The sequence below is a fragment of the Pogoniulus pusillus genome, chromosome 4 (assembly GCF_015220805.1).
Source record: "Pogoniulus pusillus isolate bPogPus1 chromosome 4, bPogPus1.pri, whole genome shotgun sequence".
Taxonomy (NCBI): Eukaryota; Metazoa; Chordata; class Aves; order Piciformes; family Lybiidae; genus Pogoniulus; species Pogoniulus pusillus.
Window position 1 is genome coordinate 47,894,524 of NC_087267.1, and position 13,673 is coordinate 47,908,196.

Genomic DNA, 13,673 nt, shown 5'->3' on the forward strand with positions numbered 1-13,673 from the left:
TATCCTCAACAGCTCTCAGGTCTCCTTAAATCATGGAATCAACCAAGCTGGCAGAGCCCTCCAAGCTCACCCAGCCCAATCCAGCACCAGCCTTGCCCAAGCACCCAGCCCATGGCACTAAGTACCCCAGCCAGGCTTGGCTGCAACACCTCCAGGCACAGCCACTCCACCACCTCCCTGGGCAGCCCATTCCAATGGCAATTCAGCCTCTCCTCACAGAGCTCTGTTCCAAATACCTACAAGGTAGCTTCAAATATCTCCTTTGAGGTGTCCTTAAGTACCTCCAGGGTGTCCATATCTGCTACCCAAGAGGTCTAAGGAGCATAGGTGCTGACTAACTGCATGCAGAAGCTAAGGCACTGTCCAGCACTCGATGGAACCCACCTGGGTTCCTGGACCAGGAAGACTGTAAAAAACAATTCAAGCTGCCACAAGAAGGTGAAATGGAAACTTCCAACTTCATCTTGAGTTGTCTCAGTGATGACTGGAATTGTGTGCTCGTGGTGGCCAAGTCGGAGACAGGACATTGTTCTGCAGGACAAGAGGAAATGGCCTCAAGTTGCCCCAGGGGAGGTTTAGGTTGGGTCTCAGTAGGAACTTCTTCACTGGAAGGGTTCTCAAACCCTGGAGAAGGCTGCCCAGAGGAGGTGGCTGAAGCCTCATCCCTGGAGTGGTTTCAAAGCTGAGATGTGGTGCTGAGGGCCATGCTGTAGCACCAGCCTTGGTTGAGCTAGAGAAGGGTTGTACTGGATCATCTTCAAGGTCTTTCCCAACCCACTGTGTGATTCCCTAACTCTAAGGTGCTTGGTGGCTGGAAGGACTCAACCAAGGTGAGCAGGAAGGAGGACACACTGGTTAGACTCCATGATGTCCAGAGGCACCACTGTGTCATTACAGCTCCCTGGCTAATTTTCAGGTGATTTTGGGATCCCACCAGATAACAAAGCAGCCTCTTTTCCTTTAGCTGTGTTGGTTAGGAATGACCTTCATCCACCTCACCCTCACCACCATATCCATACCCTTTCACTGGTCAAACTGGGATGGCTAAGCTTTGTTGACCAAGCACTGTATGGAGGTTTCTTCTTCTACTACTACTTTTCCAGCCTCTGCACTCATGGCTCCTCCATTCTGCTGCCAGCTGCACCTCTCTAGACACCAGGAATCACAGACAAAGCCTTGGGATGCTCACCAATTTCCACCAGGCTTTGCTGAGGACATCATCCACATGACCAACTTGGGATGCTGTCTCCATAACTGTTAAGACTCAAGCAGCATGAAGATGATGATGAAGATGGGTTGAGAACAATTATGCTCTGCAGGGGTCAGTTCCTGGTGGAACTGCTGAACCATAACCACCTTGGTCCCTTCCAAGGCCTCCACCTAACCTCAAAGCATCTCAGAAACCACTTGAGTTGTTGGTTGGAGTTGATGACCTTAGAAGTCTTTTCCAATCCAAAGATGATCCCAGAGGTCTTCTCCCACCATGATTCTCTGATAACCCTTCCACTTGACACTGCTGGATCACCTTTCAAGAGGACCTCATCTCAAAGCCATCAAACTAACTCCTTTGGTGAAGAGCATTATGGAAAACCACCTCTCTGCCCAGGGTGCTGCTGGCACCTCCAGAAACAACAACTGGTGATTGATAATGCAAAGCACTTGAGGTTCTTCTGCTATGGATCCACACTTCCATGGCTCTAGCTACTCTTGGTCCTTCTGCAGCACAAGACTCTTCTGCCTACAGGCCCTCAACCATGCTCTCCACCCAAGTTTGAAGATCCAGCTGCTGAAGACAGGAGTTTGGGCACCCAACAACAGGGACCTCGATGGGATGATGGCATCATCTGATGGCCACAACATCTACAGGAGCATGTTCCTCCCACAGGCCAGCCAGAGGATGGACATGCCACGCTCCATCGCTTACTGATGGCTGAACTCATCACTTTCTGATGGCTGAACTCATCACTTTTTAGCCACTAAGGCTTGTCTCCTCTCCCAGCAGGACAAGGCTCTGCAGCAGGACAGATGACATGGACAACAGTGGTAGGATCACTGCACAACCTGCTGCTCCATCATGATCCATCACACCAACACCCAGCTGGGTAAAGCTCTGAGGCAGAACCTTCCAGCTGGGTTGGTGTCGTGGCAGGCCTGATAGGCCCAAAACAGGCTTATCCATATCCCAGCTTGCCCAGGCCTCTTTTTCTGCTCTCCCTCCTTCTGTTTCGGGGAGAAGCAACCGTGGGAAAGAAGACAGAAGAACCTGGAGCTGCTGAGCCCAAGGACTCTGGCCTGCCCAGCCTTGTTTATGCCCTGTGGTAAACAAGGCACACACACACTGAGCTTGTGCCTGCCTTGTGCAAGGGCCATGCTCTTCCCCAGTTTGGGTAGAGCAAGCCTCTGGCTGCACCTGATGTGGTCAGGCTTGGCTGCTGCTCTGATTGGCTACTCTGTGCCCAAAGGCACCTTGGTCTCAGCCCGCACTGGTAGCAGAACCACGCAGGTAAGGGCAGTGTGCTGTGCTCTGCTCTTCTATTCGTGCCTGCTGCTGCTCCTTGCATCCTGCTTGCCTTCTGCAAGGCTTCTGCTGAGTCAGGAATCAAGAGGGACCAGGCCAGAGACTGTGCCATAGACTCCCAGCTTCCTGAGAAAAGAGCCTGGGAAACTCCAAAGCCTCTAAGGGCTTCGAGACCACTGGCAGCAGCCCCTCCACCTGCTCTGGGTGCTGGCTGGTACTAGTTTGTGAGGCAACAAAAGCCTCTTCCAATTCCTTAACTGCCTTCTGCCATAGGCAGAAAGGAGCTTCCTGCATCCTCTAGGGGTTAAGCAGTATCATTATCATAGAGTCACAGAACCAAGCAGGTTGGAAGAGACCTCCAAGCTCACCCAGCCCAACCTAGCACCCAGCCCTGCCCAGTCAACCAGAGCATGGCACTAAGTGCCCCAGCCAGGCTTGGCTTCAACACCTCCAGGGATGGCAACTCCACCACCTCCCTGGGCAGCCCATTCCACTGGCAAGCCCACAAGAACCTTCTCTTCCAGTGTAGCGTTTGTGTTTGCCAGATGAAGAACTCAGTGTTCTGCTTTGGCCTGATCCCTGGGTGTACACATTTCCCAATCTTGTGAGTGCATTTCTGCACCTTGTGAGTAAGTTTGGACGTTAATAAACAGTTCTCATAGTTACTAAGACTCTTCAGCTGGATGCCAAAACGAGTACAGATGGTTTATTTTGCACAGCTATCACAGTTGGGGCCTCTACAATGGACGGCGAAGACTTTGCTGTTGACTGTGGAGCCGTGTCGAGGCTAAAGCTGGGCTGGTGGTGCTCTGAGTCGTAGCTTCAGCAGGTATCTCAGGAGATCCAGAGATGCAACAACACAGACTGCAAATATGTGGTACCCACAGACAGGTTCAGCAGCCTCCAGATGCAACCTAAAGCGGTAGATACTGTGGTGACATCAAAATGCTGCAGGTCAATGAAAGAGGAGAGTGCTGGATGCAAGCTCTGTTTGGTCTCCACCACCTTCTGAGCATGGATCAAAGCAAGCCAAGAGGTTTTTGAAGGATCCAGTAATCCTTTGCAGTAGAAAACACATCCTGCTCTGGCCCTGCATAAAAGACCTTACACACATGGTGTGAGCAGGTAACAGCTCTCCAGCAGTCCTTGTATTCGGAGATGCCACCACCACCATGGAGACATTCATGCAAAGGGCTCCAAAAGTCACTGTGGGTCATGTCTTATGGTCACCTGGACACAGCAAGCAGACAGAGCCCTGCTGCCCTGCAGAGCATCTGGGAAGGCAAGAAGGCAAGCTCAAAACAAGGACAAAGACAGATGATAGAGCACAAGCAGTGGGACCTTGTAACCTCTACAGATCCACTGTGATCCCAGGGAGAGAAGAGCTCAGGCCTGGGGAGAAATCTGCATCATTTACCTGTGACAAGGAAGCCACCACCTGAGCCTGGGCTTGTCTTCAGCTGCCAGCTCCAACACACCAAGCATGTTCCCTAGCCCAGCTCGTTAGCTGGGGTGAAGAACAACCCAACATGAGCCATGAGGAAGAGTTCAGAGCCCAAACCTCACAGGTGGAGAAGTCACTCACTGCAAAGAGGAAGAGAGCCTGAGCAGCTCTGCAGAGTGCCAGCATGGTGGGGTGGGAAGGGACCTCTGGAGCACATCCAGTCCAACTCCCCTGCTCCAACAGGGGCACCCATGGCAGCTTGCACAGGCTCCAGGTGGGTTTGGAAGCTCTCCAGACAAGAAACTCCACAACCTCTCTGGGCAGCCTGCTCCAGGGCTCCATCACCCTCACAGCCAACAAGCTGCTCCTGATGAAACCTCCTGGATTCTAGCTGGTGCCCCTTGTTCCCTTGTCCTGTCACTGGGCACCACTGTTAGGAGTCTGGCTCCAATCTCTTGCTCCCCACCCTTTAGCTTTTGCTGAGCACTGCACAGATCCCCTCTCAGGCTGCTCTCCTCCAGGCTCAACATCCCAGGGCTCTCAGCCTTTGCTCCTCACAGAGACGCTCCAAGGCCCTTCAGCAGCTTCAGAGCTTCCACTGGATGCTCTCCAGTAGCTCCCAGTCTCTCTGGAACTGTGAGTCCAGAACTGGACCCAATTCTTCAGCTATGGCCTCGGTAGGGGACAGTCGAGGGGCAGAAGAATCTGCTTTGACCTGTTGGCCATACTCTTCTTCATGCATACAGGGATGAGGGAGTTAGATCATCCAGAAGGATCAAACTGTGTCTGTTGTGGGCACTTTGTCTCATGATCCTGAAGGGACTTGGTCCTAACTGTGGTGTGGTGAGACCCACGAGCACCATGAAGAACCACGAATAAGGACACATTAGAAGAGAACTGGAATCATCACCATGGTCCTCAACGAGTTGTGCTGATGTTGGGTTAGGTGCAGGACTTCTCAGGTTTCAGAACATCCTTTTTGGGTGCTCAAGGAATGCCAAGGAGAACCTGATTTGCACCAAAGCTCTAGCACCAATCCTCTGAAGAATTAAGACTTGAATGTGTCTCCAATGAGGCACCCAAACCCACTGGAGCCTCTTCTGATTGTCCTGGCTAAGAGTGGAATCCACCTCCAGGGCAGACCAAAGCAGAAGGTGGAGATGTTTTGACCTCCCAGCTCAACAAAACTTTTGTCTAGTTTAAAGCAGGAGTGAGAAAGACTTCCAAACCAACCACCTGCTTCCTGAGAGACACCTCAGCTAGGTCACCAGCACCCAAGTGGTACACCACTCTTGTGGGGGAGAAGCTGTGGCTTCTGAGGTGCACCCAGTAACCTCACCCTGATTCCTCAACACCCCAGGAATGACCTCTATCTATAGGGACCTCACCACCAGACTCTGATCCAGCAGTGAAGATGTTTTGTTGACCTCATTGTTCCTCCTAAACCACATCTGAAGGTGGTTATGAAGGTTCCACCTGCACCACACATTAAAAAGAATGGATCTGGCAGAAGGCTGGAACCTGGTGAGGATGTCTGTGATAGGAACACCAGATCTGGCTGAGGAACTGGGTCATGCTCCCTCATTATCCACACGAGGATGCATCTGAGGAGTTGTTTGGCTTCCATCATGTCCAGCTTTAACTCCGCTTTCCACTTGAGCTTTTGGACTACTACACAAGTGGTGCTTACTATCTGACAGGTGGTTCCAGCACACAAAAGCAGACCCAGATCTGTCTGGTCAGTGCTACAGAGGAAGAGAAGTACTGGAAAACTGGTGGTGGCCACTTGGTCTTCCCAACCTGAGCCTGCTTCTGTACACCCAGCATCTACACCCGTATGAGTGATGTGCGCAAGGTCTGGAACAAGCTGAGCACAGAGGCCAGCACCACTTGGTGCAAAGCTGGCTCTGACACCAGCATGGTCTTCACAGGAGCAGGTCCTTCAGCCTGCACTGAAGATCCTGTGCTCCAGACTGAAGCAGACACCTTCATCTGACCATGCTCCCAGGCAGCATGAAGCACAGGCTGGTTCTCCACACTGTTCTGCTCTCCTACCCCAGGGCAGTGGTATGTGTCCTCCTCACCCAAACTCTCCAGGACCTGGGGAGGAAGAGCTGAAGTCCTATGCTGGGGTCCTTTCCACTCTCCAACGCTGTCATCACAAGGTACAAAGTGCAAAGTGTTGCTGTTCCTGCATCCAGTAAAAACGTTTAAAACCAAAAACAAAGAGCAAAGGGTCTCCAGAACCCTGTGAAGATACATCAAGTCTCAAAAACCAACACACCAAAAACCCAAGCCAGCCAGCAGACCCCTGGTGACCTCTCTGTGCCACATCTGCTCTACTTCCTGCACGGCAGCAGTCCAGTGGATCACGATGCTCTCAGCTGGCCACCAGCACAGCGCCTGCTTTGTGTGTTCTCCAGCCAGCGGAGAGGGATGCCAGCTGAGAAGCTGGGTGTGGGTGGCCTGGACTTGAAGAAGCCCAACTGCTACCCGAGCCCAGCTCCTTCAGTGAGCTGTCCCCAGGGCAGAGGAGAAGAGCTTTGAGCAAGTTGAAGGCCAAGACTTCTTGGTTCTCCAAGAGTTCCAGCATCACAAGTCAGTGACAACCTCTCTGGCTCGAGACAAGATCAGTGACATCACATCCCACCCCACCCCAGCTGTGAAGTCAGAGCCCTCCCTGCTCCACCACCCTTTTTTGTTTTTTTTTTGAAGTGTTTGCATCTCCTCCTCCTCTGCAATGTTTCTGGTAAGGCTTTTATTGCTATACAAAAGCGGTGCAAACGCTGCCCTCAGCGACAGCTTCCAGCAGGAACTTTGGTCACACGACTCTGGGACTCCTGTGCAATGTCCAAGTCCCCCTCGTCAGACCTGCTACCTTTCTGAAGAGAAGCTGAATACTGTGTGCAAGGAAAAACAGGACTCAACCCCAAAGAGAAACAAAACAAAACCAAAAACCCAAGGATTTTTGGGGGCAGGGAGGGAGGGGTGAAAGGGAGAAGGAACACAAATTGGGCAGAAGGCTTGCTTGAGGAGAACCTCATCATCATCATCATCATCATCATCATTCCTTGAGGAGAACCTCATCATCATTCCTCGAGGAGAACCTCATCATCATCATTCCTTGAGGAGAACCTCATCATCATCATTCCTTGAGGTGAACCTCATCATCATCATCATTCCTTGAGGAGAACCTCATCATCATCATCATTCCTTGAGGAGAACCTCATCATCATCATCATCATCATTTCTGTGATGACTTCAACTGCTCAATGCTACATTTAGCCAATGCCAAGTGTCTCTTCCAACCAAGACTGGTGGGTGTCTGGTCCTGAATGCCAGCAGCTCTCTCTCATCAATGCAGCATTTATTAAAAAATAAAATTAAAAAGGAAAAGAAAAAAAAAAAGGGGGAAAAAAAACCCAAAACAAAAAAATAATAATAATAATAATTGACAAATTGCATCACCAGGGAGCAGCCTGGCCTGGATCACACACGTCCCATGGCGTTGGCTTCATCAAGCAGGACCATTTAACGTGGCTTCAGCACAGGGCAAGGCTTCCTCTTTCCTGAGGAGAAACCCAAAGATGCCCATTAGAGAATCAGAGAATCATAAATCCATAGACTGGTTTGGCTTGGGAAGGATCTTCAGGATCATCTCATTCCAACCTCACGCCATGGGCAGAGAGGGACCTGTCCTACAAGAGGTTAGGGGATTGGGACTCGATGAACAGGGTGCTGCTGGAGGAGAAGCTGAGCAGGAGCCAGCAGTGTGCACTTGCAGCCCAGAAAGCCAAGCAGAGCCTGGGCTGCAGCAGCAGCAGTGTGGCCAGCAGGGCCAGGGAGGGGATTCTGCCCCTCTGCTCTGCTCTGCTGAGACCCCAGCTGGAGTCCTGCATCCAGCTCTGGAGCCCCTGGGACAAGAGGGCTGTGGAGATGCTGGAGAGTGTCCAGAGCAGGGCCAGGAGGATGCTGAGAGGCTGCAGCAGCTCTGCTGTGAGCACAGCCTGAAAGAGTTGGGGCTGTACAGGCTGCAGCAGAGGAGGCTCCCAGGGGACCTTCTTGTGGCCTGCCAGCATCTGAAGGGGGCTACAAAAAATCTGGGGAGGGACTTTTGAGGCTGTGAGGGAGTGGCAGGAGTGGGGGGGATGGAGCAAAGGTGGGGGTGGGGAGAGTGAGGCTGGAGGTGAGGAGGAAGTTGTTGAGCAGGAGAGTGGTGAGAGGCTGGAATGGGCTGCCCAGGGAGGTGGTTGAGGCCCCATGGCTGGAGGTGTTTGAGGCCAGGCTGGCTGAGGCTGTGTGCAGCCTGCTCTAGGGTAGGGTGTCCCTGGGCATGGCAGGGGGTTGGCACTGGCTGCTCCTTGTGCTCCCTTCCAGCCCTGCCTGATTCTATGATTCTGTGACTTTCAGAGATCACTTCCAACCCAAACCATTCTATGATTTCAAGAGTTGGTCACAACCAACATAGCTTTGGGCATCTCCAGGCTCGGAGCCTCCACAATAGAATCAGGCATTGGTTTGGGTTGTGAAGAGCTTTAAGCTCAGGGAGTCCAAGCATTGACCCAGCACTGCAATCCAACCTCAGCCACTCCAGAAGACTCCAGCTCTACATTGTAGTCTCAAGTGTCCCAAGACCCTCCAGATGTGTAAGTTTGCTCACAAACTCCTGGTCTGCCACGGTGGCAACCGAAGCTGGCACTGGAGAGCTGCAGCCACCTCACCTGTCTTTTGTGGCCGTTTCTGTGACAGTGGTGACAACAGTGGCAGTGTTCTGGAGCTCCTCGGGGCGCTGGGCCAGGCTGCTGAGGGGCTTGGACGCTCTGGGCGTGGCGATGTCGGTGATGCTCAGCTTGTCGATGACCATGCAGTCCGCGGCGCTGCGGGGGGAGAAGCCAAGGTCACACTAAAGCCTCCACCTGGGGGGCCTGCATCCCCACAGAGGAAAGAACCTTCCTCCTCCTCCTCCTCTCCTACAACTGCTCACCAAAGTCCCAGGAAGATGGGAGGACTGGAAAGAAACTGAGGTTAAGCAGCAGTGGTGGCATCCTGGAGTCTCAGAGACAAGAAGACAGTCAAGGAGTCCTGCCTACAAGTCAGGACAACCTGCACAGAGGTCAACCAGACTTAGAGTTATAGAATCAACCAGGTTGGAAGACAGCTCCAAGCTCACCCAAGCCCAACTTATCCCTCAGCCCTATCCAATCAACCAGACCATGGCACTAAGTGCCCCATCCAGGCTTTCCTTGAGCACCTCCAGCTCAAGCAGACATCTAGAAGTCAGCAAGTCTTGCCTGCAAGTGAACAAAACACCAAACAGGCACCAAACAGCTCCTCAAGGGCATTCCCATCTCCCCCAGCAAAAGCCAACCTGTGAGCTCCCCACACATCTCCAATGCCTGCAAACCAGATCTGCTGGCACACTCTGCTACCCCCTCTGCTGCTGTGTTCCTCTACACACAAACACGGAGACAAACAGGAGAAGGATGTAAATGTGAAGGACCTTTAGACAAGACTGAAAGTTTAGAGGGTCCAGCAGGTGAGGTGACAAACTGGTGACTGACAAACCCAAAGCAGACTGCAGGCCTTGGAGGACACAGCCCAGGCTGGAAAGCTCCTCTGATCCAGCCTGTGGTGGGACAGGCGTCAGAGAGCAGCAGACTCCCTAGGGACTGTCCTTTATTGCCCACCACCACCAAGGAGATCTCCAGGCTCCTTAAACTGGCTTTGGCCAAGCCTGTTTGTGACCTCAGAGGCTCCTAATGCTGATCTGCTCTACAGGCCTGGCCCATGTCACACCTGATGCTTCTGGAGGCAACTTCAATTTAAGGATAGGACCTAAATCCTGAGGAAGCAAACCTCAGTGAGTGATCTCCAGAAGCCAAACTGGGTTAAATGAAGTCACTTCAGTAACACACCAGGAGACAGATGCCCATGCCCCAGAGACAATGCTTCCAAAGATGTCTCCTCTCCCTACACCACACCACCCCAAATCCTGACAAAGCAATAAAGCTGTGAGCTCAGAATCTCCAGATCTTCCCCATTTGCATGCAGGAGACCAACAGCTCTAGGCAGAGGTGACTTTGGTCAGCACCTCTAGTGCTTGCCTTCTGAGGCAGAGGACAAGCTTGGCTATGGAAGATGTTCAGGTTCTCCAGGTGGTGGAGACCCCAGCACTGGAGACATTCAAGGCCAGGCTTGATGGGGCTCTGAACAACCTGATCCAGTTGAGATCTGGGGATGGACCAGAATGACCTCTAGAGGTCCCTTCCAACCCAAAGCATTCTGTGATGTTCCTCAAAGTTTTAGTGAGGAGTATCCCTCCAGTCCTGGTGGCAGAATGGTTTCTGAAAGCAAGCAAGAGAAAAAGAGGCATTGGTGTTTCCTCCCAGGCAACCAGCAACAGAACAAGGGAGGACAGCCTCAAGTTGTGCCAGGGGAGGTACAGGCTCCTTGGGACAGGACAAGCAGCAATGGATGGAAGCTGCAGCACAGGAGGTTGCAGCTCAACACAAGGGGCAACTTCTTGGCTGTAAGAGTCCCAGAGCCCTGGCACAGACTGCCCAGAGAGGCTGTGGAGTCTCCTTCTCTGGAGCCCTGAGCTGGATTGTGTGGTCCTGCTCTGGCAGGGAGTTTGGACTCATTGGGTCCCTTCCAACCCCTGACACCTGTGAGCTTGTGATAATAGGAGGAAGTTGTTGTCAGAGAGAGTGATTGGCACTGGAATGGGCTGCCCAGGGAGGTGGTGGAGTGGCCGTGGCTGGAAGTGTTGCAGCCAAGCCTGGCTGGGGCACTTAGTGCCATGGTCTGGGTGACTGGACAGGGCTGGGTGCTAGGTTGGGCTGGGTGAGCTTGGAGGTCTCTTCCAACCTGCCTGATTCTATATGGAAGGGAAGCTCAGCAGATGACCAAGCTGGATGCCCATCATCAGCTGCTGAAAAAGAAGCCTGGAAAAGAAGACCTGGTGGAGACTGGGGTCAGGCTTCTGATTTTGTAGCTACTTATCTGTATGCCCTGGAAAAATCGACATGAAAACCCAGCTCAAAACATTCATCTTCCTGAAGGACTAAGAGGCTCCTCAGAAGAAATTCCAGAAGAACAACAACAATAAACCAAACCCAACTTTAGAGGAGCTGGTGGAGATAAATGAGACAGCAGAAAATTGACCCAAGCTACATGAAATGATGACTTCCCACACCAGACACTGCAGCTCAGGAGGCTTCCATCCCCCAGAGATAAACTTTGTTCAACTCAAGCACTAAAAGTTTCCATGACACAAGGGCTCCCATGGTATGAAGCCCTGAGGTTATCTGACCACCCAAGGGGTGGTGGAAATTCAACTCTCCTGCAGCAGCTGATGGAAAAGCCAAGCTGGGCACGCAGCCCTCTGCAGGACGACATGCAGTAACAGGGTTAACCAAAGCAAGGAGGCTGTGTGCAACACAGGATGGCCCAGGGAGGAAGAGGCAGAACAAGGTCCACTTCTGCCCCACAAGGAACTCCAGGACTGGAAATATTTCCCATGAGTGTTCCTCTGCTCAGCTGGTCTCAAGCAGCTTGGACTGTGGCCTCCAAACACCACTCTGGTAGGATCTGGCTGCCAGCTTTGTCAGCCTCCACGAGACCCCAGCACGGCAGGGTGGGAAGGGACCTCTGGAGCTCAGCCAGTCCAATCCCCCTGCCTGCACAGGGTCACAATGGACTTGGAAGCTCTCCAGACAAGAAGGCTCCACAACCTCTCTGGGCAGCCTGCTCCAGGGCTCTAACACCCTCAAAGCCAAAACGTTGCTCCTGGGTTCCAGGTAGTGCCCCTTGCCTCAGCACTGGGCACCACTGACAAGAGTCTGGCCCCATCCTGCTGCCTCCCACAGAGCCTTCAGCTCTTGCTGAGCACTGAGCAGATCCCCTCTCAGGCTGCTCTTCTGCAGGCTCGACAGCCCCAGGGCCCTCAGCCTTTGTCTGGAAATGTCCTCTGGTGGACTGGGACCCCAGAGGAGCCCCATATGGTGGGCTTCTTGCATGACCATACATTGAGATGCAGCCAAATGGTGCCAACTGCTGCTGTCCTGCTCCATGCCCCATGTGCCACACCATGCTCATCTTCTCGCCAAAGCATCCCAGCAGCTCCTCCAGTTAGGCAGCAAAAGGTGACAGCAGCAGGACAACCACTTCTCATGCTGCTGTTCCATGCCCATCACATGCAAGGGGGAACCCAACCTCATGCAAGGCCAACAGTTGGCAGGCAGGGGGAAGAAACCCAGATCCTGAAATGGGAGAGCTCAAAACATCCACTGTGACATCAACTCCACCCAGCTGGAGACCCTGGAGGATGATGAGCTCTGCTGCACCCCAAATCCTTGCCTGGGGACAGCTCAAGCCTATGACCACCTTGCCTGGACACCCCTGGTCCACCCAAAGTGCCAGGTGGTTCCTCTGCCAGCTGAATTTCTGGGCTACTTCAGCAATTCAGTCTCTGGAGCTCAAGTTAGGTCCTGGCATCCCAGCACCAGCTGTGACCAGAAACAAGAGGACACTTCTCTGGTGGGGGGGAGGAACTGCAGCAACTCTGCTTATGCTCTCTCATTCTGACCTCAGGTCTAAGGGCATCACTGCAGCACCTACAGAGTTTGTCTCCAGAGCTGGTGGACCTCTCAGCTCCGAGCTGGTGCCACCAAACAAGAAAGCAATGTTTGGGTTTAAGAGGTAGCCAGCACTCTCTTCAGCTAGATTCCATCCTCCTGTCTGTAATTCCTCCTTCAGCTGCTTCTCCAGGCTAGCTGGGAGAGGTGGCTCCAGGGAGAAGGAGACACTGAACACCAAAAACATCAAAGAAAAGGACAAGAACAAAAGATTCAAAGGAAAGCAAAACATCTGGAGGTGAACAAACAGAAATATGAAGTGACAAACACGTCCAGCTCACACCCACCACCCACAGCTACAGCTGGATGTCTTCTCTTGCATAGCTCATCCTGGATTAGATGATCCCCAAGGTCCCTTCCACCCTAAGCACTCCAGCACTCGGTCTTTTAAGAAGCTGCTTAGAAACCTCACTTAGAATCATGGAATCACTAAGGTTGGAAAAGACCTCCAAGATGATCGAGTCCAACCTTCAACTCAACCCTGCCAGGTCCATCTGAACAACAACTCAAGAGAGAAACAGAACCATGGAATCATTCCTGTTGGAGGAGACCTTAAGGACCACCCAGTCCAACCATCTCTAATTCTAGCAAGGCTGGTGCTGAAGCCTGGCCCTCAGCACCACAGCTCTGAAACCACTCCAGGGATGGGGACTCCACCACCTCCCTGGGCAGCCTGGGCCAGTCTTTATCAACCCTTTCAATGAAGAAGCTTCTTCTGATGTCCAACCTAAACCTCCCCTGGGGCAACTTGAGGCTGTTCCCTCTCGTCCTGCCACTTGTCCCTTGGGAGAAGAGATGAAGCCAGGCCTGTCTTCAGCCTCCTTTCAGAGAGCCAGAAGGTCTTCCCTCAGCCTCTTTTTCTCCAGGCTCAACCCCAGCTCCCCCAGCTGCTCCTCACAAGCTCTCCAGACCCTTCCCCAGCTTTGTTGTCCTTCTCTGGACCTCCTCCAGCTCCTCAATGTCTTCCTTGGAGCAAGGGGCCCAGAACTGACCACAGGATTCCAACTACGGCCTCTCCAGTGCCCAGTCCAGAGGGACAATCCCTGCCCTAGTCCTGCAGGCCACACCACTGCTG

General features: G+C 52.7%; 1 protein-coding gene across 7 annotated transcripts in view; it reads right to left on the bottom strand.

Annotated features, from left to right (window-relative positions):
- Nucleotides 1–3,198: 3,198 nt before the first annotated feature.
- The window catches only part of PPP6R2 (protein phosphatase 6 regulatory subunit 2), a 76,220-nt gene continuing 65,745 nt past the window's right edge, over nt 3,199–13,673 (bottom strand). For 3 of the 7 annotated variants that reach the window (XM_064142820.1, XM_064142818.1, XM_064142819.1), the window contains 2 exons: nt 8,684–8,839; nt 3,199–7,531 (listed from right to left, as the gene is read on the bottom strand). In XM_064142820.1, the coding sequence (XP_063998890.1) occupies nt 7,480–7,531; nt 8,684–8,839 (208 nt within the window). In that variant the 3' untranslated portion in view covers nt 3,199–7,479. The remainder of the gene's footprint in view (nt 7,532–8,683; nt 8,840–13,673) is intronic. The other 4 variants (XR_010302178.1, XR_010302176.1, XR_010302177.1 and 1 more) reach the window with 4 other exon arrangements.